The 26,379-nt window shown below is 55.5% G+C and overlaps 2 protein-coding genes across 12 annotated transcripts in view; one reads left to right on the forward strand and one right to left on the reverse strand.

Annotated features, from left to right (window-relative positions):
* LOC120383547 (testis-expressed protein 47-like) lies at window positions 1–17,278 on the forward strand. Its single transcript, XM_039501706.1, has 7 exons — window positions 1–117; window positions 6,627–6,699; window positions 7,795–7,898; window positions 8,828–8,892; window positions 10,210–10,414; window positions 10,722–10,878; window positions 17,075–17,278. Exons 1-7 carry the CDS (start codon window positions 1–3, stop codon window positions 17,125–17,127), a joined length of 774 nt encoding a protein of 257 aa, XP_039357640.1. The 3' UTR covers window positions 17,128–17,278.
* A 7,208-nt stretch (window positions 17,279–24,486) lies between these two features.
* ARHGAP44 (Rho GTPase activating protein 44) overlaps window positions 24,487–26,379 on the reverse strand; it is a 148,529-nt gene continuing 146,636 nt past the window's right edge. For 5 of the 11 annotated variants that reach the window (XM_039500431.1, XM_039500433.1, XM_039500432.1 and 2 more), the window contains one exon: window positions 24,488–26,148. In XM_039500431.1, coding sequence (XP_039356365.1) covers window positions 26,006–26,148 — 143 coding nt within the window. In that variant the 3' untranslated portion in view covers window positions 24,488–26,005. Of the gene's footprint in view, window positions 26,149–26,379 lie in introns of all 11 variants that reach the window. The other 6 variants (XM_039500441.1, XM_039500442.1, XM_039500440.1 and 3 more) reach the window with 4 other exon arrangements.

Consider the following 26,379-nt stretch of genomic DNA (forward strand, 5'->3'; position numbering starts at 1 on the left):
ATGGCATCCAGGACAAAGCGAGCCCCGAGCATTCAGTCCGAGCTGGAGGAGTTTGCTTTCAAGGCCAGGCTCTCGGTGTATGGGCTGGCGCGGGAGCAGCAGAAGGCCATCCGAAAGGTTTGTGTGTAGCGGGGGTGTGTGTGTGTCATGCTTCACTGGGTTTGAGCCATCCTGTCCCTCTGCTCAGCCCCGCTGCATCCCGCTTTCACTTGCTGGGCCCTTTGGCTGGGGCGGGGTCGGGGGGGGGGGGGGGCGGAGCAGCTTTTGCAGGACTTGCATCTGCTTTAGAAACCATTCTGTGTGTGCGTGGCCAATGCCCAGCAGGGCAGCCACAGGACCCCAGCATGGGGGTGTGAACAGCCAGCTGGGCCTGCTTGGAGCGACGTTCAGGCAAACAGGATGGTTCTGGCCTGCATGGAAGGCCAGCGGCAGGCTGTGGTGTCAGGTCCTAGGAAAGCAGGGAACTGGCCCCATGGGATACGAACGGCTCTGCAGGCTCCAAATTAAAGGTCTGCGCTGGCCTTGTAGTGGGAGAAAAACCAGAGTGAGCAACAGCGGCTAGGACTACAACACGTGCTGAGAAATACCCCCACACCCCCTGTATTGTACTGACATGAATCCCCCAGATATTCCCAGGACAGTGACCAAATGGTGCAGGTCTGATCTCATGCCAGGGAGTGGGCCAGCGGCCAGGCCCTGCACGCCTCAACGAGGCCATCAAAGGCTAGGCTGTTAATTCAGAACAGGACATATTCAAGGAAAAGACATTTTAACCAATCACCTTACAATATGCAGATGAATGGCGGTGGGAGAAGGTAAGTGGTGATTGGCTGATGTGCCTTTAATGTCACATTCCAGTGGGAAGGAGGCAGGCAGAGGAATGGGTGATTGGTTGGCTCACCTCTGACATCACTTTACAGTCCAATAGGGAGAGGGAAGGGTGATGATTGGTTGACTTACCTTGTAACATCACCACCCCACCAACTGACAAGAAGCTTTTCAGAGGGTGGCAGCAAAGGGGCTGGAGACTGAGGGAAGGGGGAAGCAACATGGGTCATGCCCAGCCAGCAGTACAAGCTGATCTAGGAGCAGTGCCCATGTGCTCTAAATGGGGGAATCCAACCAGCTTGCAGTGGCTGAAAGAAGGCTGCTGGCATGGAGTGTTATTTACTCCTTCATATAACAAAAGAAGCAGGATCATCTAATGACATTAATAGTCAGCAAGTTTAAAACAAACAAAAGGAAGTATTTCTTCCCGCAGTCAACCTGTGGAACTCCTTGCCAGAGGATGTTGTGAAGGCCAAGACTATAGCAGGGTTCAAAAAAGAACTAGATAAGTTCCTGGAGAATAAGTCCAGCAATGGCTATTAGCCAGGATGGTCAGGGACCCAACCCGATGCTCTGGGTGTCTCTAAACCTCTGACTACCAGAAGCTGAGACTGGCTAACGGGATGGATAACTCACTAATTGCCCTGTTCTGGTCATTCCCTCTGAAGCATCTGGCCTTGGCTACTGTCGGAAGACAGGACACTGAGCTAGCTGGACCACTGGTCTCATCTGGCATGGCTGCTCTTATGAGGCATGGGGCCTTTCAGCAGGAGAGTGGGCTGGTGGGGAGAGATGGGGAAAGGCCACCAAGGAACACTGGGAGAAAGGGGTCACAAGGCACCCCTGAACATGGGACAGCAGAGGACCAGGCCAGGCCTGCGTGTTTGAGGGAAAGACAATGGGGCCACTGAAGGGGCCGGGCAGTTTTCAAGGGGCTTTCCATGGGCTGTGCTGGAGGGCAGCATCAAAGAAATCAATGCAATCAGACCCAGCAAATTCCACCACTCTGCCCATCAGCCAGGCCTTGTGCCACATGCCGGCCGACGCTTGGACTCACCTCCAGGCCTAGCTCCCCCCATACTCCCTGTACTATTAACTATTTCCTGCGTCCATGGCCAGTGTCTCCTCAGGATCCCCCCACTGGGAGTTCTCTCTGTCCCCAGTCCTTTCCCCCATGCCTGACCTTGAAGCAGCCCATGGCAGGGGAGTCCCTGGCAGTGCCGCCCTGGCCCAGGAGGCACCGTTGGGCAGCGGATGCAGGGGGACTTTGAGGGCCGAACCCTTGGCTTCTTTCCTGGCAGTGAAAGGGTCAAACCCTGCCCTGGAGTGAAGACTTTGGAGGAAGCCTCCTGCGGGGATCCGTGCTGAGCTCCCATCGTGGCGGGGGGGCGGGGGACCCCTCCGTGAGGAAACACTTGGACGCCAAGGGCCTGGGGGACAGGGCCGAGGGCTGCAGGGACAAAGTGTCTCCCCTTTAGGGACCGTGCTGCACCCTGATGAGCTTCGCAGCACAGGGAGTGAGATAGGCCACGTGGCATGGCTTGTGGGGGCTGGAATACACAACGCAGTGCCTGGCATGCGGCCCCTCCTGGGCCGGATCCGCAGAAGCCATGGTGCAGCCCCGGCTCGGCAGGCCTGCATGAGCACTTGGTGCACAGCAAGCCGGGGGCGTGGACCTCCAGTGCTGCAGCCTGCGTGCGTGGGCCCTGCTGCCCCACGTTCAGTGCTCCCTGGCGCACGCTGGCGTCCTGCGGTTTGACTTCGCGGGAGCTCAGTGTCAGACTGACCCACCCAGGCAGCCCTAATGTAGCCCCAAAGGCAGGGACCCTGCCTTCCCCTAACCCACCCCAACTCCCCGGCCCCTCTAGCGCCTGAACCGGCCACTTGCAAGGGAAATCTGCAAACTGGGGAAACAGCTAAACGAGGAGCCAGCCCTAGCTCCTGTAACGCACCAGTGCTGCCCAGGCTGGGGGCTTTGCCACTGCTCAGCCCCCCCCCCACCCCGGCCTTCACCTGCATATTAAAGCACAGTGCTCGAGGCGGCAATAAAAACACCTGCTAGGGACCAGGGCTAGATGTGGCCATACCACCTGCTGTGCCCTGCACCTTGCCCGGAGGGAGGCTCAGCTAACAGCCCCCGCTGTCACAAAGCCCTTGGCATCCCAGAACCTCTCAAAGGCTTCAGGAAAGAAAGGATCTCTACATGCCACGTGTTGCCTGAGCAACCGCTGCCCCCTGCCAGCTAACGCGCCAACGGAAAATGCCAGCAAACAATGCAGACAAAAGGGCTAAACGGTAAGGGCCTGGGCTCTGCTGCTAAGACACCGAAAAACCTTTTGTCAACGCGCAGCTGCTGCCTGGCCAAAGTCTTGCCTTGCTCCCAGCCAGTGTGACTGGGACTCCAGCCTGTGGCACTTGGGCGGCACCCACGTCTCTCTGCACTGTGACCACCAGGCACAAGAGCTGTTTTCTAAGAGGCCAAGCAGCAATTCTGGATTTGTCGTGAGGGCCGTTAGTGCTTTTTCCGTGCAGCCAGAGGACGGGCGCGAGATGGTGGTGGGGGGGCATGGCTGGTCGGGAGAAAGCGGGGCAGATGAAACCGAAGGCGTCGCCACAGGAGACGGTCCGGACAAATTTCCTGCAGCACATGCTTAGCAGGCGGGCCCCCACTGCCAAGGAGGATACGGTCAGTGTCTCCTGCATCTCCAGCGCACGGTGTGGGGACGGACTGGGATACTGGCAGAGCTAGGTTGAGAGACGGCCCATGCAACTGTGGGGAGGTTGGTGCGGTGTGGTCTGAGTAAACTCCCCACATCAGGGCTTTGATCTTCCTTTTACTGGCACGTGTGGGGCAGGCTGAGCTTGCCAGCGGTGGAGGGCTGAGGGGGCTTCCTACGCTGAACAGGGGTGTGTTAGAGCTGACAGCTTCTGCAGGCTGCAGAGCCTACAGCATTTCAACCTATTCATAGGGACATGGGTAGAGCCCACCAGCACTGCTCCTTTCACCATTCTGTAACTGGGGGAGGAGAGGCCCATGCTGTCTCCGAGCCCCTGGCTTGGGCAGCATTGCTATGTCAATTGGGCTTTGGAGTTTCTCCACTCAGTCATGTCCACATCCACAAAGGTATTTAGGCTCCTAGTGTCCACTGATTTCAGCGAGAGGATCTGTGTCTAGAAACTTAGAATCTTTCAGGCCCCAAACCCTGCAGCTCCTTTCAGCTCTAGCTCCTAGAGTCTGCAACTTCTGTACAGCCCAGCTTCTGACACTTCCTCCTACTCTGTAGTAGTTGCACTGAAGTCAATGAGCTACTCGGGGAGTAAGGGGCAGAGGCGTAACAGCAGAACCTGGCCTCTGCAAATAGCAGGTTATTTGTGGCCACAGTAGGGCTGCCTGGGTAGTAGCTCTGGGAGCTTTTCTGACTGGCATCCGAACAAGCCTCTTTCAAATCCCCTTTCCCAGTTCATGCTGCATTTCTGTCACCTCCCAGAGGGTGCAGAAAATGTTTGGTAGCTCAGGAGAGCTTCAGTTTTACAGCCCTTTAAATAGGTAGAGAAATCCCAACTCTCTTTAGAGTAACCTGGCCATTTCCAAGGGCGAGATGGCAAATCAAATCACCGTCAACCATTCCAAAAGGGACTTTCTCACGTCCCCAGTGCAAAGCAGCTGCGCAGTGCTGTCCGGGTACAGCAAGGGGTGCACAGGACAAGACAGCGTTGGACAGGAAATCCGTTAGTCCATCATCACTAAGTGCCTGCAACAATCCAGCACAGCCTGTGTAAGATCAGCTCTCTTGGGCAGAAAGTCACTAACTAAGGGCTGTTGTTGGACTGGGGCATCTGGGTCCAGCTCCTGGCTCTGCCACTGACTCCCTGGGTGACCCTTTGGCACGTTACTTGGGTTGAGATTTTCAGAGGTAACTGGGGAACAGACACATCTGGGGTCAGCTCCCGTTCAGTGGCTCAATCCCTGAGTCCTTGTTGAGCACCTTAATCGCTCTGTGCTTCAGTTTCCCATCTGCAGAACAGGAATATCGCCACTTCCTGGGTCTGCTTGTGTGGTTAGACTGTAAACTTGCTGGGGCAGGGGGTGTCTCTCACTATGGGTATATGCAGCGCCTTGCACCAGGGGACCCTGCCCTTGGTCAGGGGTCTCTAAGCACCACTGTAATGCAAAGAGCACTATTCTCGCTCATCTCACAGCATCGGTTTCAATTCAGCCATTCCAAAAAGGAATCAACTGAAATTTACCTTTTCTGTAATTTTCAATGTACACAAGTCAACCCCCTTCACTGCCAAGTCACCTTCCCCTGACGGGGGAACTTTAATGTTCTGAGACAGGCGCATCCAGCCACAAGGTTCCCCAGGCTCCGAATGCTCTCCAGGACCTTTCCATTCCTGCCTGCCTCCTTCCCCAGAAATGTCAGCAGAAGCCCTCGGTGGTGGTTTCGTTGCAAACTCTCCGCTCTTTGCAGACAGAGGCGGAATGGCCAGTTTTGTCAGATGCTGCTGAGTGCCCCACAGCTCCCACCAGGAGCCTGGACCTGAGGAGCCTCATGGATTAGTTATAGAGCAAACCAAACACAATCCTACCCGTACATCCCTATGCTCACAGACAAAGGCGTGGTTCAGCATACGGTGCCTCTGCTCTCTGCTGGGGAAATTCACTCTGATGCAGCGCTGCATGCCCTTTGCCTGGGTTCCTCCTGCATGAGTTGAGTGCTGGGGAAAGGCGCTAGCCCCCCGATCCCCCTGCGATGTAAATCTCACAGGAGAGGAACAGGGCAACATTCCTTCCCACAGTGCCAGCGCCCCCCCACCTGGGTACCCCAGCCTGCCATGGGGCACCGCCTCCTAGGATGAAAGGCATGTGCTGATCCCCCAGCCTGCCTGCTGAGATGCCAGGGAGGGGGACACGTTTGTTGTCCGCAGTGGTAGCATTCTGGACACATTCCAAGCTATCCTAGGAGCTCCCATATGGTTTCCATGGGGATCCTGCACTGGGAGCCCAATGCTTTGGAGGGTTGCTGAGGAGCTGGCACGAGTCCTATGACACTGACCAAGATCTCCTTGCCTTAGGGGAGAGGCCCATTTGGGAGCTAGGCCATGGGGGTCAGTTCATTTATAAGATCCTTCCCCACGACATTGCAAAGCCAATCCAGAGCCACGTGCTCACTTGCCCATCCTGTCCCACTGCACTGGTTGGGCATGTGTAGGGTGCACATGTGCCAGAGAAGACGGGCACAGAGTGGGCAGCCTTAGGACCAGAAGGGACATCCTAGCTCCTTCAGTCATAGAATCATAGAATGTCAGGGTTGGAAGGGACCTCAGGAGGTCATCTAGTCCAACCCCCTGCTCAAAGCGGGCCCAATCCCCAGACAGATTTCTGCCCCAGATCCCTAAACGGCCCCCTCAAGGATTGAACTCACAGCCCTGGGTTTAGCAGGCCAATGCTCAAACCACTGAGCTATCCCATCCCCTGATACTACATGTCCCCAGGCGCAAGCACCCATGCCATTTACAACACGCGTGCCAGTCGAACAGACACACGTGTCTCTAGAACACCAGACTAGGATGGCTCATTTGTAACATTAAGAACCAGCTGGGCAGCACCAAGCCCAGCTCCCGCCCGACTCAGCACTGGAGCCCTCCCAAGGGCATGGTACCTCCCGTCCCGTCCCGTTTCTCCTTTCCTCCGTCTCAGTGCCTCATGTGGATAGCCCGCCTCTTCCGCCTGGCGCTGGCAGCAACCTCCCTTCACAGGGCCTGAATTAACAGCTGGCCTCTCTCTTCCCCTCTAGAAATTGCTTCTGCACAGGCTGGTATTTCTGGCTAAGATCTCCCCGGAGCTGGCCGACAAACAGGATTTAGCAGGTAAGCGCCTCAGCTTGTTTCTTCAATAGACACATCAGTGGAGGGCAGGAGGGCCTGAAATGGAACAAGGGCCATGCGCACACTAGCTCCTGACCACAAGCCGCATTGCAGTGTCTGGCCAGCGCTGCCTACGACTAAATGGCTATGTGACACGCTGTGTTTGAGACACCGTCATGTGAGCCAGCTGCTGGGCTGGCGCCTTCCCCAGGACACCACTCGCATTCTCCATGGGGTTGGGAAGCTGTGCCGGAGAAGGGAAGACACGACCTCCTACCCACCCTTCTGTGTATGACACCCCCGCCCCCAGCACAGCCATGGTGGAGTGACAGCAGTGAGGGCTCCCCATGTGCAGAGTTATGTGCCGGGGTGCTGTTGCTGGGATGGGATCCCCCAGAGCGGCAGGTGTTAGAGTTAGCACCCCATTGAGATGCATGGGACACACTTAGCATCTCAGGCTCAGGCTGCTGTCATCCACAGGTCACATTTGTGGGGTAGAAAAATGATCATTTCTCTTTTAAAGGCCAAGTGGGAGTCTAATGTCAGCCCATGGGGGCAGGGGGAGGGCCCTGGGCTCAGGCCCATCACGCCCCTGCCTCACTCTGGCCCTGCCAGAGGGCAGTGTGCATGGAGAGCCCAGGCCGGACACTCAGGGAAGGGTGGCTTGGGCCACACTGCAGACACGAGTGCTGCTGTGCAGGCTGGTGGGCTCTGGCCCCCATCACTGGGCAAGCCAATTCCAGGCCCCTAGTGAGGGAGGGCGACATGCAGCCGCCTGGAGGAACAGGGAGATGCCGACATGCCTGATACTGGTTTGCAACCAGCCCCAGGCAGCTCAGGAGTTGTTCCCATTCTGACTGCTAGAGGCTGCTATGCCATGGGTGCTCTGAGTGAGGCAGGGCCCTGGGGCCAAGACACACAGGGGTCCCTTCCCCCACCCCTTTACAGTGCACTAGGTGAGGGGCAAGGGCAGGAGGGATCCTGCAGCCTGGAGAAGGAGGCAGCTGCAGGAGCCCAGGGCCGCACTAACTCGGGGGGAGGGAGCGGGGCGGGTGGCATCAGCCAGCAAACACTGTGTGCACTCTGGGTTCTCCACAGGGTACTGGCACCGCTTCTTCCTGAGTCTGCAGCGCTACTACCAGGGCGAGGGGGTCACGGGCCTCCTGCTGCTCTACCCCACCTACGTGGTGCACACCCTGGAGGTACGGGGCATGGCGGGCATGGGGCCGGCCGGCCCGCGGATGGATGGGAACATCAAAGAAAGGGATCGGAAACCGGGGGGAGCCCTGGACAGGTTGCGAGCTGGCTTAGGATTGTCCTTCGCAGGCTGCACCCAGCTGTGCTCCCCAGTCCCATTCCTCCCCACCTCACCCCATGTGAAACACCCTGCACCCCGTCTCCCCAGCTCTCCCTCCAAACCAGTCACCCTACACTGAGCCTGGCACGTGGGGTGTGGGGGGGGGGGGCAACAGGACAGAGAACAGCTGTGGAAGGTGGGAAGCGAGAGCTAGAACCCCCCCAACCACCCGGGAAAAGCACTGCCCTTGCCCCCACCCCAGACCCCCATCCTCCCCAGTCCCAGATCTAAGGGCCCATCCCCCACCCTGGCCTCGCCCCTCATCCCCCTCCAGTCCCCTAATCAAAGGACCCATTCCTCATCCCAGGCCTCACCCCAACCCCAGCATCTAAGGGTCTATCCCCCACCCCTCTCAACCCCACAATGTGAGGGCCCATCCCCCAGCCTTGTCCCCCAACCTCACAATCTAAGGGCCTCAAACCTAGCTCACCCACTCCACATGTAGGAACTGCAGGCCTGTCTCCCCCACGCCAGAATCTGAGCACCCCCTGCCCATCCCCTTTTTAGCAGCTCACTGTGCTGCGTTGCCCTCAATTCCTCCTGCCCCCAGGCCTGGCAGCTGCGGCTGGCATGTTCGGCCGAGCTGGGCTAGCAGCCTAGGCAGATTCACTCATGTCCTCTCACACCCGTACCAGCTGGGGCCCCACAGCCTCGCCAGTACACCTGGAGCCTCCATCCCACCACCCGGGTGCAGCCCTGGGCGTCTGTCGAGACGTGATGGGGTGTGGGGGGGGGAGGGACGTTGACCAGTTAATGTGGTTGCTCTGTTTTCAGGCCTCCAGCGAGGTGCTTTACTCCATCCTGAGGGACCTGCGAGACATGCAGGCCCAGCAGCACAGGTGAGGGCTGACCAGCCAGTGGCTGGAGGGGTTTCAGCTGCCACAGTTCAGAGTCTTTCACCAAACCCCAGAGTGCACATGAACGCGGACGATGGCAGTTGGGCTGCGTGCGGGGATCAAACCTGGGAACCTCGGGATCTAAAAGCAAACGCCTCTGGTGCGATTGGCTAGGAGGCAGTAGCTGACTAATCCGATATTACAAGAGCCAGGGGCTGGAAATTGAAGCCAGGCAAATTCAGACTGGGAATAAGGGATCCGTTTTTAACAGGGAGAGTAATTAACCCAGTGGCTCTCAAACTTTTGCAGTGTTGACCCCTTTCCCACAGCAAGCCTCGGAGGGCATCCCCCCCCCTTATAAATTAAAAACACTTTTTAAAATAATGAACACCATTATAAATGCTGGCGGTGAAGCAGGGTTTTGGGTGGAGGCTGACAGCTTGCGACCCCCCGGGTAATAATCTCCAGTTTGAGAAACCCTGAATTAACCGTTGGGACAATTTACCAAGGGCCATGGTGGATTCTCCCTCACTGGCAAGTTTTCAAATCAAGAGTGGATGTTTTCCTATAAGATCTGCTCTATGAATGGGGGGGGGCACGTTTCTCTGGCCTGGGTCGTACAGGAGGTCAGATCATCACCGTCCCGTTCAGTCTTGGAATCTATGAATCTCTGCCCATCTTTACCGGGTACAGCCAGCAGAGGGAGCTGCAGCCACAGCTCTGTGGGCATGGTGCACCCCGATGGGAAGCATGGCTCTGGGCAGAGGCTGCCGGCTTCCAGCTGAGGGGAAAATGGGAGCCCCACGGCTCAGACACTGGCTGGGAAAAGACACTCTCTGGCGCCTTCTATAGGGGAAAGGGGCAATTGGAGGGTCTGCACCAACCTGCCACCAGGTTAATTTGCATATTGCGCTCTCTGTCTCCCCCTGCAGATTAAAAGGGGTAACAGAGGTGTTCCTACCTGCCGCCAGGTGTTTGCTTTAGAGCTGGCTGGAAAAAGGTTTTGTAGCTGTGGAAAATGTAGACAAAAAGTTAAAAAACAAAGTCAACTTTTTGCTGAAACAACAAACTCTTTGGCTGAAAGCCAGGCACAGTCTAAATGCAGGGGAACAGCTGTACTGGTGCAAGCACCTTCTTACCAGCCTACCGTGTCCACACCAGGGGGTGGTACTGATTTAGCAATGCCAGGCTAGCGTGGCACCATCTTTGCATGTAACAAGGCCTTAGTAGGCAGGTAGCGACCCTCCTGTTAACCCCAGGGGTGACAGACCCCTCTTTTGCTGTGAGAGGGAACTGATCCACTGCCCTGGCCTGTCCCAGGGCCCTCGTTCTGGAGCCCAAGATCCTGGTGCTGTCCCACAACATTCCCTCCCGGCTATTCCAGCAGTGGAGCTACAAGGTGTTGGCTGTGCCCAGCAGGCACCTGGGCTACGACACCTCGCGTGAGGAGCCAATTGAGACCATCACTGGCGAGTGCCTGGCGATGCTCCTGAAACTGGGGATGCACCTGCTGAAATACCCCAAGGTAAGGGCCAGGAGGCACTGCCAGTGCCCCCTAATGTGGGTGGGGCAGCTTGGGATGTGTGTTGCGCCCCCATCTCTAGCCAAATCTTTGGGATGCCCCCACATACAGGGTGGTGCTGCCTTGGGAATTATAGGCCCTCGCTGACCTGTCCAGCCACTTTCAATTCCATCATCTATAGCAGGAGCGGCCCAGCTCACCATCGGTGGGTGGCGGAACGGCCAGTCGAGTTCTCCCACTGGCTGCGGCAGGGGTGATTTTCCTCTGGCATTGAGTGGCTGAGGGCTTTCTTGCCTCTTCTGATTTCCAGAGCCCCCCAAACCTCCCTGATGCCATTCTGGAGGAGGTCCCCAACTTAATTATTCCCCAGGACACCATCTGCCACCTCCTGGAGTGCCGGGAGCTCCTGAGCCCTGTGCAGTTCCTGCAGGCCTACGATTCCCCCTTGAACATCGTCATGGACTCAGGTATGTTCCTGCGTGCCGCGGGCTGCCTTCACGGTGTGGGGATGCACATGACTTGTGTCCAAGGGCTCAAAGCTTGTTCTCCGCCAGCGACGTAACTGTGAACTGTCCCCTGACTATGGGGAAATCAGAACCAGCAAACCAGCCTCCGTGGGGATGGAAACAGTCCTATGAGCTCTGTTCCAGAGTTTGGTAATCTCTACCTCGGCACTTGAACGCAGCAGGGACAGGGGCTGCTGAAGGACGGTGACATTTCCACTGCAAGGGGCAGAGAGAATTGCTTGCATTGCAGGTTTCATCGTGATCCTTTCCCCCAAGTTCTCTAGTGCCAAGCTGGTCTTAGTTCTGTTGCACACTCCCTGCCAGGTGACAGAGCAGCTTTCCTTCCTGGGCTGCAGGGTCCAAGCCATCACAGGGCAGCGGGGGCTGAGGGCTGCACAGCCGCTGCCTGGGCTGCAGCCCTGCTGGGCTGGGACTTCCCGGGATTCCTCTCTGTCCCAGCTCTCAGCTAAGGCGGTAGCTTGTGCCTCCTCAGCTGGTTGGGTCCCTGATGCCGCATAGAGCAGCGGCGACGGCTGCTCTATTTTGGGCCATTGCACTACCACAGGGAGCTGGTCAAAGCTGCAGGTAGAAACTGGGCACTGAAGTGCCCTTTGCCTTTGAGGCTCTGCCATGCCCATCCCCACCCTAGGAGATATTTGGGGCAGAGGAACGCCCTGGCCCTGCTCCCTCCTGCCTGCACATGCCATGTGGGGCTGGGGGCTCTCATGGGCTATACTGGCTCAGCACCCCCCCTTCTAAGCTAGAGGCATGCCGGGTGCCAGGGGAGCTTTGGGGATGCTTTGCAGGTACTTGCCGTTGGCTCCAGAGCGGGCACAATGCAAGCAGGAATTAGCCTCTTGGGCTCCAGGCCTGCTGAGCTTGCACCTTCCACTGGTGCTAAATGGAGATTGCGAAAACCAGACCAAAACCCAAAGCCAGTTTAGAGCAGGTCCCCTGCCTGGCTCTGCCCCAGGCCCACATGGCCCCTTCCATGGGGGCTGCAGCGTCTGAGCCAGTGTTTGCCATGTTTTCCGCTCCGAAGGGTGAATTCCTTGGATGCCCCTGGGGCGCCCTTGCCGGTGTGAGCACTGGTGAGCTGAGGGTCAGGGGCAGCAGTGCTCATCCTGGCTGGTGAGCGATGGGCATTGCCGGGTGGTTATGGACATGACACCGCTCGCTGCCATAGTGCAAACCCAAAGCGCTGCATGAGCTAATGCGATGAGCCCAGGGATGGAGCTGGGATTTCTTCTGGGCAGAGGGATCAGCGGCACGGAGCTAGCTCGTAAGCTGGTCAGGGAGGGAACTGTCTCTTACTACATGTCTGTGCAGCACAGCGGGGTGAGGGGTGCAGGGCAACTCGCCTCATTGCATTTTGGGCAGCAGCTCTCTGGCACCAGCTGATGAGTTGGACGCTTCCACGAGTGGCGGGGGGGGGGGGGGGATCGGCGGCTGCGAAGGCTTCAGTGGGAGCTGGCGTGGGGACCCAGGCATGATCACACCCCCACATGCTGACTCTGCTGCTTGATCCCGGAGAGAGCCCTTTCCCGAGGCAGCTGCTTGGGAGAACAGCAGCCAAGGGCATGCCTGAGCCATGGGCTCTCCCCAGGGGAGTGCTGCATGTACAGGCAGAAGGGGAGAATGGAGCTCAGATCTGCCAGGCAGAGCTGCTAACGAGGCCCAAGAAGCCCCTTCCCGCCCCGGGCAGGAGTCAGGGGCGGCTCCAGGCCCCAGCATGCCAAGTGCGTGCTTGGGGCGGCATGCCACGGGGGGCGCTCTGCCGGTCGCCGGGAGGGCGGCAGGCGGCTCCGGTGGACCTCCCGCAGGCGTGCCTGTGGAGGGTCCGCTGGTCCCGTGGCTTCGGTGGAGCCGCGGGACCACCGGACCCTCCGCAGGCACGCCTGCGGGAGGTCCACCGGAGCCGCGGGACCGGCGACCGGCAGAGTGCCCCCCGCGGCATGCCGCCGTGCTTGGGGCAGCGAAATATCTAGAGCCGCCCCGGCAGGAGTGTTACTATTTGTAGTGCCCAAGTGCCTCTGATCCCCAGCCACTGGCCAGGCCCTTCCTGTGTTCTGTCATCCAGTGCCGGGGCTGGTCTGGGCAATCCTCCCCGCCCTGGCTGCTCCACAGGAGCATAAGAGCTAGGAAACTTTCCTGATGGTCAGCTAAATCGGCCTTGCCTCAGATTCGTTCCTGCTCGCGGCCGCCCCTTTCCTCTGCTAAATAACACCTCCCGCGCCCGGTTCTGTGCCTTTCCCATTCACGGGCACGGCTGCAGCCCTCCTTTGTCCAGGGTGAGCCAAGCATGTCCAGCAACGGGGACAGAACTTGGCCAGTGTCCTGGGGCACCTGGTGAGAGTACAGGGACATTGTCCTCTATGCGGAAATGCACAGAGGGACTGAGGGTCTGATTGGCTGGGGGATGGGTTTTGTACCTCCCGCATAATGGAGGAAAGGAGGAAGCTGTTGTATAATGGGCCCAGCTCTTCAGCGGGAGATTGGGGCGTCTGGGCAGCTGGGGTGTGGCTGGTGCCGCACTGTTAGGATCGAGGCCGGTGTGCAGTTTGGACTGGAACATTCCCATCGGTTGGGGCATCGGGCCAGATCCTGCTCACTCACTCTCGTGTAAATCAGGAGCCCATCCTGTCACGTCAATGCTGGTCCTATGTCACGCTCTGGAAGGCAGAGGAGAAGCTGGGCCCGTTTTTTCATAGATTCCACGGCCAGAAGGAACCAGCGTGATTATGTAGCCTGACCCGCTGTGTAACGCAGGCCAGAGAACGCCCCTGAATTAAATCCTGTTTGAACTAGATCAGAGCTTTTAGAAACAATCAGCCAATCCGGATTTAAACGTGGTCAGGGACGGAGAATCCACCACACCCCATGGTAAATTGCCCCAGTGATTAATTACCTTCACTGGTAAAACTTTACACTTTATTTCCAGCCTCAATTTGTCTAGCTTCAACTTCCAGCCGTTGGATTGCGCCAGACCTTTCCCTGCTAGACTGAAGAGCCCAGTATTAAATACTTGCTACCCCTGCAGATTTTTATAGCCTGTGATTGAGTCACCCCTTAACCTTCTCGCTGTTAAATTAAATAGATTGAGCTCCTTGAGTCTGTCACTATAAGGCAGGTTTTCTAATCCTCTAATCATTCTTGTGACTCTTCTCTGAGCCCTCTCCAATTTAACAACATCCCTCTTGAATGATGGGCACCAGAACTGGACACAGGACGTATAGCTCAGAGACAAACATTCTGGTCCTGGGTTTGGGAGCAGCGGGGAAGGAGCACGGGACTGATGGAAAATAAAATGTTCAGCTCCCTCAAAGCTGAAGGGGCACTGCTCTGAGGAAGTTCACAGCAGTTCATATTCCAAAAAAGGTGAGTTTTCTGCACCAGTAACCAGCGTGTGATAACCAAGGAGAAACCCGGAAGGGTGGGCTTGAAAGCGGAGTCCAAGCCGTGATTACATCCTGTTCCTTTTGCTTAAAGGGTACGTGTTTGGAAGTGACAACGCGTATGCTGTGTAAGTTTCTTTGCAACCCAAAGGTACAGTAAGCTGTTCACTGGTACATGCATGTTGGGCTTTGCATGATGCTTCTCAGTGCATGCTCATGCAGCGTCACAGGCTGCCCTGCCCTGTAGCTGTTGGTAGAACCTCGGCTGAAATAAAACCCACCTCGCCTAACCACCACTGTAGAACCCCATCCCTTTTGGTCACGCTAACAGCTCATTTCACCCGGCTGAGAGTTTCACACGCACACATTCCATCTCCTGCCCTGCCAATGTCTGTTTAAATGCTGGCTGCCTCCAGTTCTGCGGTGATCAAAGGTTCATGGGACTGTGCGGTCACGTGCCTCAAAGCAAAAACAATGTTTTTTCTTCCTGTATCAACCAATGTCTGAAATGCACTATTACCACAGCTTGGTGTCTGCTGCGTAGTCTCCTGAGATGCAGCAATTCTACTTTACAGAGTCTGGTGTTATTTAGCGAGTTGCAAGCGGCTAATCTCAACAGCTAGTTCCAAGTTTGTGTACTTACCTTTTTTGCACCAGCAAGAAATGAAAAAGAAATCCTGCACATCCCAATTGTTATTGATGAGGTCGGGAACGGCTGCAGAAGGTGGGCGTCAGGAATATGGTTATCGTTCCTGACTCATGTTCCATAAGATCAGTGTCTTAAACATTTCAGTGCGAAACTCACGGGATAGTGAATTCTTCACCCGAATTACTAACCCCTTGTTAGTAGCTTTCAGATGAGCCCATGGGCCTTAGGCACTGAGATTCCACTGGATTGCCACAGGGGCGAGCACCTAACTCCATTAATCTTGTTGGAGCAGAGAATTGTCTTTACTGTGTATGTGTGCAGCACCTGGTCCAACGGGCAGGGCCTCGATGCTACCGCCCTATAAACGAGAGAATCGTGGCCTGGGGTGAAGGCCGAAATCAGCAATTACCGACACTGAGCGGTGCACTCAACCCCTCCACGCCGATTTCCAGAGCATGTTACAAACACTAATCAAGCCTCTCTATCAGCCCCATTGTAGCAATGGGGAAACTGAGGCACAAAGCAAGTAACTCACTTGCCCAGGTCCCCCACAGAACCAGTGCCACGGTAGGGGGGTCCCTGAGCCCTGTCCCTGGCTCTAACACCCAGACTCTCCTGCCAGCCCATTAGTGAGGGGGCAGCTGCAACCCACCATGGTTTATACAAATTAAGGGCTGATCCAAAACTCACTGGAGTCAAGGAGAGCCCTAAGTACATCCTCAGGCCCTGTCCTGGGTCCATGGCTCCAGCAGCCCCCAGCCTACCCGTGGCTTGGGAGAGGGGTGTTTGCACCCTCCTCCCTGAAGTCTGGCTTCGGTTCCCAGCCTCCTCTCTGTGCTGCCGGGACAAAGCTGTGTGTGTTTGCACTGACCACAGCAAGCAGGCAGGGCCATCCCACTGTGCCTCAGCCAGGAAGGGGCAGAGCTGGATGGGGAGCGGTGGAACGGCCGTGCTGCCCTCCCAGTGGAGCACATCACCCTAGAAATGCAGGGGAATGGCTGCAGCTGGAACCATCCGGCGCTGCTCAACCCCTTCCAGTGCAGCCAGCAGAGCCCCACCCCTGTGGGGAAAGCTCTGGTTCTGGTGCCTTGGGCTCATGGAGTCCAGTGAGCAACTAGGTTTAGGACTCAGGCATGGGGCTCCTGAAACTCCTCAGCCTCCAAACCAAAGAGCCCGAGTCAGGAGACACCAACAGAGACCAGCCGAGAGGGCGTCTGCCCCAGAGCCATCCCTCTGGCTCAGGCATGGGGCAAGCTGCTGCCGTCTGGTGGGTGCGATGGGCCAGGGATCTCTGCCCCATCCCTAGCGCATGAATAGCTCCAGTACCATAGCCCTGGGCTGCAGTCTCAGCAGAGGCCAGGGGCCGACTGGGCCATGGAGCCTGAATCTCCCGCTTGTCCCTAGAGGCAGAGGTGGATTAAGATTTACTGGGGCACTGGGCACAAAGAACATTTGGGCCTCCACACCTGGGGGCCCCCAAATTGGCCAGGGCCCCAGGGGCCCCTGCCTAGAGGCAATGCCTCTGAACCAGGAACGAGACACAAGAGGGGATGGCATGTGGGGTGATTTGCTCGTGGCCATGCTGCTCCCGTTCTGTGGGCAGAGTGGCCAGCCATCCCCCAGCCCCTTTAATGGAAACCAAGCAGAGCCTTCAAGCCCTGCAATCGTCCCTCCTGTTCCTTACTAGGGTTGCCTTGTTCCTAATCTCCACAATGCCCGAGAGCCGCGGAGAATTGCCGTCCAGCGAGGTCCTTCCGTGGCTGCCCTCACCTGCTGCCCGAGGCCCTCGCAGGCACTAAGGAGCGTGAGGCAGGGCAGGGCTGTTCTCTCTCCTGGGCAGCCGAGGCACCGAGCGGGATTTCGGCACCACGCACCCATTGATTTCAGTTGGAGATAGGTGCCCAAGACCATTGGGGAGCCGTGCCTACGTGACTCCCCCAGGGGTCTATGGCAGAGCTGGGAACTGAGGCTAGCGCTCCTGTGTCCCAGCCCAGGGCCTCCATCACTCGACCAGCCCTCCTGTTCCATGCACGAAAAATGAAGCCAGCAGCAGTTCCTCAGTCAAATCTCCAGCGTCTCACTGATGGTCTCTTTCCCCTCTCCCCCTTTCCAGAGCGCGTGTGGCCAGTGCCTGGGAAGGTGAAGCTGGACGCTGTGAGCTCGTGAATGGAAAGGACGTGGGGCCCATGGATGCGTGGGGCATGGCTGAGATTGGAGGGGTGCAGGCAGCAGCCCAGGCACTGCTCCAGCCCACAGCTGGTCATGCAGTGCTCAGGGTGTGACTGATCTCAGCCCATGATCGTGGGGGACATCCAAGAGCAGCATGGGAGAGCGGACGGAGGAGCCTGCGTCTCACCAGCGGAATGACGGGCTCAGATGGACAAATGGGTTTAACTGTAATTATATGGGGATTAACTAGCCACTGGTTACCTGCCTGTGATACATGTACAGCGCTCACTGAGCTCCGGTCCTGCAGAGAGAGAGTGTGTGTGTATTACATGCTGTTTTTCCCACGGGACCCCTGCCTCATTCGGGGCACGGGACGCCCGGGGCTCACTGAATATGGCAGCTTTCCAACATTTCTTTTTGTCCTTCTGCTCCAGTGCATGGGCCGGCATTACTAACACCCGCCATCCACACCCTGCTCTGAAGCCAGGCTGGTCACTGCCTCTCGGTCTGGTCTGGGGCACCCCTGCGGGGCCTGCGAGCTTCACAAACATTCACCACACCCCGGGGAGCAGGGTGGGGCTATCATCAGTGTTGCACATGGAGAACTGAGGCCCCGAGCGATTAAAGCCAACATGATCAGAGCCAGGATACTAGTCTATATGGACCCCTGCTCTGGCAAGCCCTGTTTGTTTCTTTTAGAAGCCTTGGAGCCGGCTCAGGTTCAAAGGTTCCTCCTCTACCACAAACAACTAGCCAGAGTTAGCAGGGTCACTTTGCCTAGCCCCTTCCACCCCCACCCCCACACTAACAGAGCTCACAGTTCCTACCACATATGGGGAAACTGAGGCACACAGAGCTGAAGCGATTCCCCCAAGAGGGTGGAAGAGCCAGGAATGGAACCCAGAGCCCTAGTCTTCCTCCTGCAGGAGATGGATAACATTGGTCCGGTGGAGTTACTTGTGCTGTCATGTGGGGCAGGGGCGGGCGGACCCCTGCAGTCCTGGACTTTGGGACCCACTAGGCCATGCAGCTGAAAAGGTGCCAGGAGGAGGAGCTGGAGGATCAACTGTGTGGGTGGTTCCGCTTTATGCAGGTGGGAGCAAGCCCTGACCTCCTGTGCCTGCAGTGTAGCTTCCTGACAGCAAGAAGCCACCCCATGCATCCATGCAGCAGGGAGTCAGAGCCAGCAGACATCCGGGGAGAACCCAGCTGGTGTGCGTGGGATGCTGCACGGAGCAGAGCAAGGAGCCAGCGTTCGCAGCAGTAGGAGTGAGGTCACTGCCATGCGCGCTGTAAGGTACCTAGTGCAGGGGTGCAGCACTGCCCCCGGCTGGATGGCGTCGCTAGGATTTGTATAGCGGGTTCTCAAACTGGGGGGTCGGGACCCTCAGGGGATCACGAGCTGTCAGCCTCCACCCCAAACCCTGCTTTGCCTCCAGCATTTATAATGGTGTTAAATACATAAAAAAGTGTGTTTAATGTATAAGGGGGGGTCGCACTCAGAGGCTTGCTGTGTGAAAGTCTGAGAATCCCTGGTATAGCATCATGATTGTGTGTGACACCTTAGAGACAGGTAAGGAGACAGGGTCCTTGCTCCAAGCTTATCCATGCATCACACAGCACTGCAGTGAACAGAGCAGAAACCCTGGGGACAGCACAACACCCCTTCCAGGGGAGAGACAGCCCCAGGGGTTCACCGTGTCCTTGTCTTGCAGCTCTTTCCTGTAGGTCAGAGTGGGAGCAGAGGGCAGGGGCAGGCTGGGGTGGGGGGAGAGGGTTGTCTTGATGCCCTGGAATCAGGAGGGTGTTGCAAGCTTAGGAGGAAGGGTGAGCAAAGGCTCAGAATCACAAATGGAGGGGGGCTAAGATGGCTAATGAGACAGGCAGTGGCAGGGATGGGAGGGCGGGAAAGGAAAGCAGAGGGGGACTGAGGCTTGCAAGAGGCTGATTGTGAAGTGCAAAGAGACAGGAACCCAGAGGAGGGCAGGTGCCAGTGGGCAGAGCAGCAGGGGGCTAGCCTGGAAGGGGAGAGCTGAGCCGCCAGGAGAGGGTGGATGAGGTTTCTCCATGGCCCGGGGAGCCAGGACGCTGACTGGTTCCTAGAGAACAGAGCCCACCCCACGCCCCCAAGCCCCCTGCCCAAGGGGCACGCGGCCCCCGCTTGCAGGCTCAGCAGAGAGCAAGGAGCGAATGAGCCCTGCAGTGAGGGCAGCACACACCTGGGCGGGGCGGGGGGATGGGGGCCGCCGGGGCTGGGCTGGCACATGGCCCAGGCGGTTGCCCTGCTGCTCCCACAGTGTCGGGGAACTGGGGCTCTGATGAGGCCTTCGCGCTGCGGGGCTGACAGTCCAGCCCCACCATGCTGAGCACACAGGAGGGGCTCGGGCTCGAGCTCTCCAGCCAGTGGCATTTACTGTATGAGCAGTAGCTGCATCTTCATCCCAGCCCCACTGCTGCTCGGGGCAAGGGCAGCCACCCTGACTCGTTCTTCCCCCGGCACAGTCCTGAGCTCCTGCAGCACTCGTTACTGGGCAGCTGGTTGGGTCCGGGAAGGGTCTCAGCCTGAGCAAAAGCCCATTCGACTCCCAGCCTCTGCCCTCATGCAAGGGACTGGCACTGGGCACGTGCCAGGCTGACCGCTAGGGAGCAGCGGCACCACTCAGCTGAGCCTCAGGGGGTGGGGGCCGGGGCCAGAGCCAGCACGGGGGAGGGAAGCAACAGGGAAGGCTCAGAACAGCTGCAGCACGGCAAAGGGGCTGGAACAGGCCGCAGAAAGGAAAGTCGGAGCAGATCCCAGACGGCGTAAATGAGATCAGCTCCAGTGGAGTCTCTGAGGGGGACGGCTCCACGTCCAATCTTACCACACGTGGCGATCTGGGGCAGGGAATCTTTTGGGTCAGCTGTTTTGCAGGAAGGCAGCGTCCTCCCAAGCTGATCAGCGCCATCAACTTCCAGCCAAATGTTCACGCATTTTTCATTGCTGTGCTGACAATGTTAATTAGTCCTGGAAACAGAAAGAAATCTGCCTGCCCGCATGGCCTCTGTGGTTGGGGTGTCGTAGTCTTCAATTTGTTTATCCTCACAGCCACCCGATGAGGCAAGGGAGAGGTTTGATCCCCATTCCAGCTCGAATTGGGGAGAAAGATAAGCAGTGCTACGCTGCCAAGCTCCGCCCTCTTGACAGGCCAAAGTGAAACCTCACTCTCAGCAGATGTTCACAGTATGTCTGGGCAGGCTCAGCTCACCCTCCGTGGGGTTCAGATTCACACCCCCCTGCCCTGTGAGGCAGAATTGAGACCTAGACACAATGGGGGCATGTGCCCAGAGCCCTGGCTCCCAGATAGGAGGACGGCAATTGCAGCTTTCACTAAACTAAAACGTTTGTGGCTTTCATCATTGCGAAGGAAAATTCGAAAATGCAACCTGAGTGTAACCAATGCAACAACGGCTGCCTGAGCCTGCAGCAGAGGACGGATCAGCAGCCATTAGTGGCAGGGAGGAAGCTGTTGGTCCCACACCCACCAGCAGAGCAGACTGGGCCTTTGTTGCTCCGGGGCAGAGGCTGGCTGCCTGGGGGAGTGGGTGGTGGTGGTATGGGCCACTGGGCTCAAAGGACTTGCCTTTGGCGAAGCTCAAATACCGCCAGGGCTTAGCTGTCCCCCTCTGGTTTTCAGTTCCGTGAATGGGGTGGGGCGACAAGAGGTGGTTGTATCTCCCAAACACCCAAATAGTGGCACCAAAGGAGACCATGCAGATCTGTAACCCTCCCTCTTCTTCCTCACATGCAATGAAACAGTTAACAATGCTGCCATTCAAATGAGCATCATGGGGCATCTAGGTTAACTCCCCACACCACTGCAGGGGGCAGTTCAGGCTCTCAGCAGATCCTGGCAGACATCACTGCATCAGAGACCTTTGGTGTGGCCTGATCCCCATTTGACAGGTGGGAAAGTGAGGCACAGAGACGGCAGAGGGACTCCCCAAGGTTAGGGAGATGGGTAGAGCCCGGAAGGGAACCCAGCTCTTTTAACTAAGTCTCAGTCCAGTGCCTTATGCACTAGCCCAGACTTCTCAGGGTTCTTGTCTGTGCAACATTTGTCAGAAAACCACAGGAGTTCCCCTTCGAATAAATGCACAGAGCGTGGACCGTTTTTATTCTGTTTGTAGCGCACCGAGCTCAGTGGGGCCCTGGTCTATGACCAGGCTCTGAGGAGCGACCAGAGTACAGATAATAAACAGTAATAATAATTTAGCTCTTACTAGGGATCCAGATCAGATATAAAACCCCTACCGCCCTGTAACACTGCCAGCCCAGCTAGTATTTCTTTACATTGCAGGCTCTGGAAAATAAATGGAGAACTTTGAACTACCAAGTATTGGGTCTGGAAGAGAGATCAGAGGTAGAGAACGTTGTTTTACCTGGTTTTATTATTGGGAGACGGTTTCAAAGTGAAGTCTGACCCACTTTTGCGAACAGAAGAGGCTGTTTGTCTGGGGCTAAAGCATCACTGGAGCCAGCCAGGCAGTGAAGAGAGAGAGATAGCAGATAGGCTGGGTTGTGTTGCATTCCAGGACTGATTGGGATCAGATTAAAAACCAGGTGAGAGTCCGTGCCCTAGATCAGCAGATCGAACGCTCCCAGGTTTGGCGAAGGAAACACACGAGAGTTTGCCTTTGAGAGGAGCAATTTGGGAGCTAAACAGCTTCATTTCTTTGTTTCTGGGTCAATTTTGGGTGCTGTTAGAAGTTACTGGTTAGGATGAAGAAGAAACGTGTTTGTGTCTAAGGCACTGATCCGGCAAACATTTATGGATGCGCTTAACTTTGGAATCCATGGGACGACTCAGCTGAGCAAAGTTATGCCTCCCTGCAAGTATCTGGAGGCCTGGAGCCTGAAGCCGTGGTTTCCTTCTGCACCCGCCGAGCTTAGCTACACAATTCATGCCCAGATTCAGGAAAGCACGTAAGGCTTAAACCGAGTGAACGATTTATCTGCTGACCTTAGTGCCTGTGGACATGAGTGTGCTCCATTGAAACCAAGGGGGAGGGGGGTGTTCCATTGAATTGCATGGGGGCAAATTAGACCCTGAAATAAGCCTGTGCTGCTTTTGACCTCATTAGCCCTCCAAAACCAGCCCAGTTACAGGAAAGGAGGCTGGAGCCAGATCCTCCATGTACATCAGCAAAACTGAGTTTCAATCGGTTCCATCTGTGCAAACCCATGCAAGGCAGGGTCCTCCCCCAGGCTCAGGCCCCAGCCCAAGCATCTACACCGTAATTGTATTGCCCCACAGCTCAAGTCAGCTGACCCAGGCCTTGCAGTGCCTGAGGATCTAATTTGACTTTGCAGGGCTTTTACTACTGGGGATGATTCACAGATTTCAAGGCCAGAAGGGATTACAGTACTGTGCCAGGGAGTCTGACCTCCATCGGATTGTGTTAGAAGAGCGACGCACCCACTGTTAGATATTTGTTCCCCATGTAGATACTTATAGACTGTGATCAAGTCACCCTTACCCTTCTCTTTGTTAAGCTAAATAGATCGAGCTCCTTGAGTCTATCACTATAAGACAGGCTTTCTAGTTCTTTAATCATTCTCATGGCTCCTCTCTGACCTCTCTCCCACTTATGAACATCCTTCCTGAATTGTGGGCACCAGAACTGGACACAGGATTCAACAGAAGTCGCACTAGTGCCAAAAACCGAGGTGAAATAACCTCTCTACTCCTATGTGAGACACTCTTAGGGTGACCAGATGTCCCGATTTTATCGGGACAGTCCCGATTTTTGGGTCTTTTTCTTATATAGGCTCCTATTACCTCCACCCCCATCTTTCACACTTGCTGTCTGGTCACCCTAGACACTCTTGTTTATGCATCCTAGGATCACACTACCTCAGCTGGTTATCCACCATGACCCACAAATCTTTTTCAGAGTCCCTGCTTCCCAGGACCGAGTCCCTCATCTTGTTGGTATGGCCTCCATTCTTTGTTCCTAGATGAACACATTTACATTTAGCCGTATTAAAACACATATTGTTTGCTTGAGCTCAGCCTACCAAATGATCCTCATTGCTCTGGATCAATGACCTGCTCTCTTCATTACTGACCACTCCCCCGATTTTTGTCACAACCACAAACGTTATCAGTTATGATTTTATGTTTTCTTCCAGGTCATTCATAAAAATGTTAAATACCACAGGGCCAAGAACCAAGCCCTGCAAGACCCCACTGGAAACAGGCGCACTCAATGCTAACTCTGCTTACACTTACATTTTGGGACCTATCACTTAGCCAAGTTTTAATGCAGTTTTAATGCAGTTAACGGGGGCCATGTAAATTTTATATTATTCTAGTTTTTAATCAAAAATGTCCTGTGGTACCCAGTCAAATGCCTCACAGAAGAGTAAGTATAATACATCAACACTATGACCTTTATCAACCAAACTTGTAATCTCATGAACAAAAATAAATCAAAATAGTTTGAGAGGATCTGTTTTCCATGTTGTACAAGAAGGAAAGAGGCCAGCTTGACCTTCAGCTCTCAGGCTGCATTTGCAGAGCTGGCTGGTGGGAAAGCCCAGCGTTTTACTTGAAAACTGCACAGATTTGCTCTAGGGAGAGAGAGAGACCCTCCAGGCTGTTTTTGCAGTGTGGCTTTGCAAAGAAGTGCACCACATTTGGGGGGGTGGGAAGGGGGTGTTTCTCCACTTCTCCATTTGAAGTGGAACAGGCCTAATCAATGTCGTGTTTTTTTTCTGTAAGCGTTTGCTCAGATTAAGCTCTGCCCTGGCCAATGTTCTTGTGAGAACTGCCCCACCAAATACACCCAGCTGAGCCACCAACACAAGCCTGGTGTCCTCTTGACGAGTGCCAGAGACTCCATGAATTCCACTACAGACTTCATATCACGACTGATTTTACAGCGAAGACACCCAGATACCATGGTGATGGGCTGCAGCATAAATCCCTGAGAATGGCAAGGTTTTTTCACTGATGAATCTTCACCACTGACCCTTCTACAACCTCACCTCCCCCTCTCCTTGGCAAAAAGGCACAGCGAGACCTGGATTGGAGGCTATATATAAGGGTTCAGCAGACAACATCAGTTGATTCTATCTTAATGAGAACACCCTTCAAGGAGAGTCGGGGGCAGGGTGGCGTGGGGAGTCAAGCGTGTGGCTTCTTTCAAGAAGCTGCTCGGGGTGTTGATATTTCCAGTCAGAGTGTGAGACACAAACCTGCAAGTCCTTCTGGAGGAACTGCTGCAAATACATGACATTCACCGTGTTCGAGGAGAAGAACCCCAGTTTTACCAACAGTTTTGACAGCAATTTGCACATTTATTTCAGGTGATTTTGCACTACACCCCTGCCCCTCCCTCCCCGCCGTGTCCCCATTACAGTCTGGGTGATGAGTTGCACTTATGACCTGTGCAAAAAGCTGTAACATCCTAACTTGCAAATACGGCTGTGAGAGAATATTTCTTTATACATTTATACTGGATCCGGGGACGCTAAGCATTTCAATTTACATTGTACATTGGTACACCAGTTCAGATGGAATGGCTCAAATAAAACAAATATATATAGATCTATTTTATATATACAAATATATAATATATATATATCTATGCAGACAGATATATATATATATATCTTTCAAAAGGATAAAAGGTTAAAGTTGTCTTTGCATGCACCACCAAAACCTCTGCTCCACACCACCCAAACAAAAGAGTTAACTAAGGCTCAGCGCTGAGTAAACTGTAATCAGGGCCCTGGTAACATGTCCCTGTGGTCAGTTTCGCCCTCCCTTCGCAGACACTGATGCAGGAATATGTGACACATGGTGCGGGGAGATGAGGGAGGTGCGCTGGTGAGCAGTGAGCTGGAAAGGCAAGGTCACCCGGGCCACATCTCACCTTCTAAAGCACGGTTAGGGGGACACAGCATGAGCACATTATTGCTATTCAAAGCATGGCCTGGCGCCGTTCACGCCAACGGGGCCCACGCCTCCCTTGCCAATGGCAGGCGTGTCCATGCTGCTCCCAACTGCCTGCCGTGGTCCCAAGAGGAACAGCCGCACCTGGTTCCTCGCCAAATCCCCAGCTGCGGCTCAGACAGGGAGTCGTTTCCGGCCAACAACGAGTCAAGCCAACAAAGAAACAAGGGAAGGTATTTGGGAATGATGAGACATGGTTCAGATCCCACCGGGGCAAACACTCTCCTGGAGACCACTTCTCAGGTGTCACCCTAAAGCGGTCAGTTTGGCAGACAGTCTGGAAAACAACAGGCTTATAAGGGTTAAAGAGGACACCTCTCCCATAGCAGCCTTCCTGCAGGGGACAGAGTCAGCATGGGCATTGACAGCACAGCAGTGCAGCTGGAAAAGCAATGGGCCACCGGGCAAGGATTTCACCAGCTGCCAGGCAAAGGGACACTGGTGGAAGCCAACGAGCCGAACCCACTGGGCACCGTTACTGCAGTGACCACCCTGCCTCCCCTCCCCCAAGCCAAAGAGCAATCGGGAATGTGTGTTTGGGGGGCAGGGAGGGGGGTTGGGGTTATTTTTGGAACAGGGCTGAAAGCTTGAAAGGGGGATACTTAGGCACCAAGTCAAAAGGCAAAGTTTGGATAAGGCGAAACAAACCGATGGAAATAAATAACCAAAACTGCCCCAGAAATGCATTTTGCCATGGAGACAGGCTGTCCCCGTTTGCTGCAAGTCACACACGTCCATCCAGCCAGCTCATACTGGTAGCTGGTGAATGGAGCCCCGACTGAGAGCAAGCCCTGCCATGGCAAGGTCTCCGGACCACAGTGGTTATGGGATCACATGTATGTACAAGAGAGTCAATGGGGGAAGGGGACGCTATGTCATAGGGCGGTGCTTTCCGATTCTTCCTCTTCCGAATCGACTTTCCCTGCCACGGAATGTCTCTGGGTTTGTTCCAGCGGATCTTGGTGGAGTGCAGGATCAACCTCGACGTGTATAGAAGGGACATCAAAGTGGACGAGATCTGCAATCGGGCACAGAAAGGCAGAGGTAAGAGGCTGCTCCGGGCGAACCCGCGCTAAGACGGACAGATGAGATCAGCAAAAAGTAGCTTGGGAGGCGCTGCTTTTTCTTAGCGGCAAAAACGTTTCTCAGGCTAGTACGTTGTTAATGTCAGAGCACAGGGATGTCATAATAAAGTCTAGGTTTGCACCTTCTATCGTTTGCACTTCCTCTCCTGAAGCTTGGGTGTCTC

Source organism: Mauremys reevesii, linkage group 15 (genome assembly GCF_016161935.1).
Source record: "Mauremys reevesii isolate NIE-2019 linkage group 15, ASM1616193v1, whole genome shotgun sequence".
NCBI lineage: Eukaryota > Metazoa > Chordata > Testudines > Geoemydidae > Mauremys > Mauremys reevesii.

Excerpts from the sequence above, each read along its gene's own strand:
- LOC120383547 (XM_039501706.1), top strand. The coding sequence starts at position 1 with ATGGCATCCAGGACAAAGCGAGCCCCGAGCATTCAGTCCGAGCTGGAG. Across the intron at positions 8,893-10,209 it reads ATGCAGGCCCAGCAGCACAG|GGCCCTCGTTCTGGAGCCCA; the intron begins GTGAGGGCTGAC and ends GGCCTGTCCCAG. Across the intron at positions 10,879-17,074 it reads GAACATCGTCATGGACTCAG|AGCGCGTGTGGCCAGTGCCT; the intron begins GTATGTTCCTGC and ends CCCCCTTTCCAG.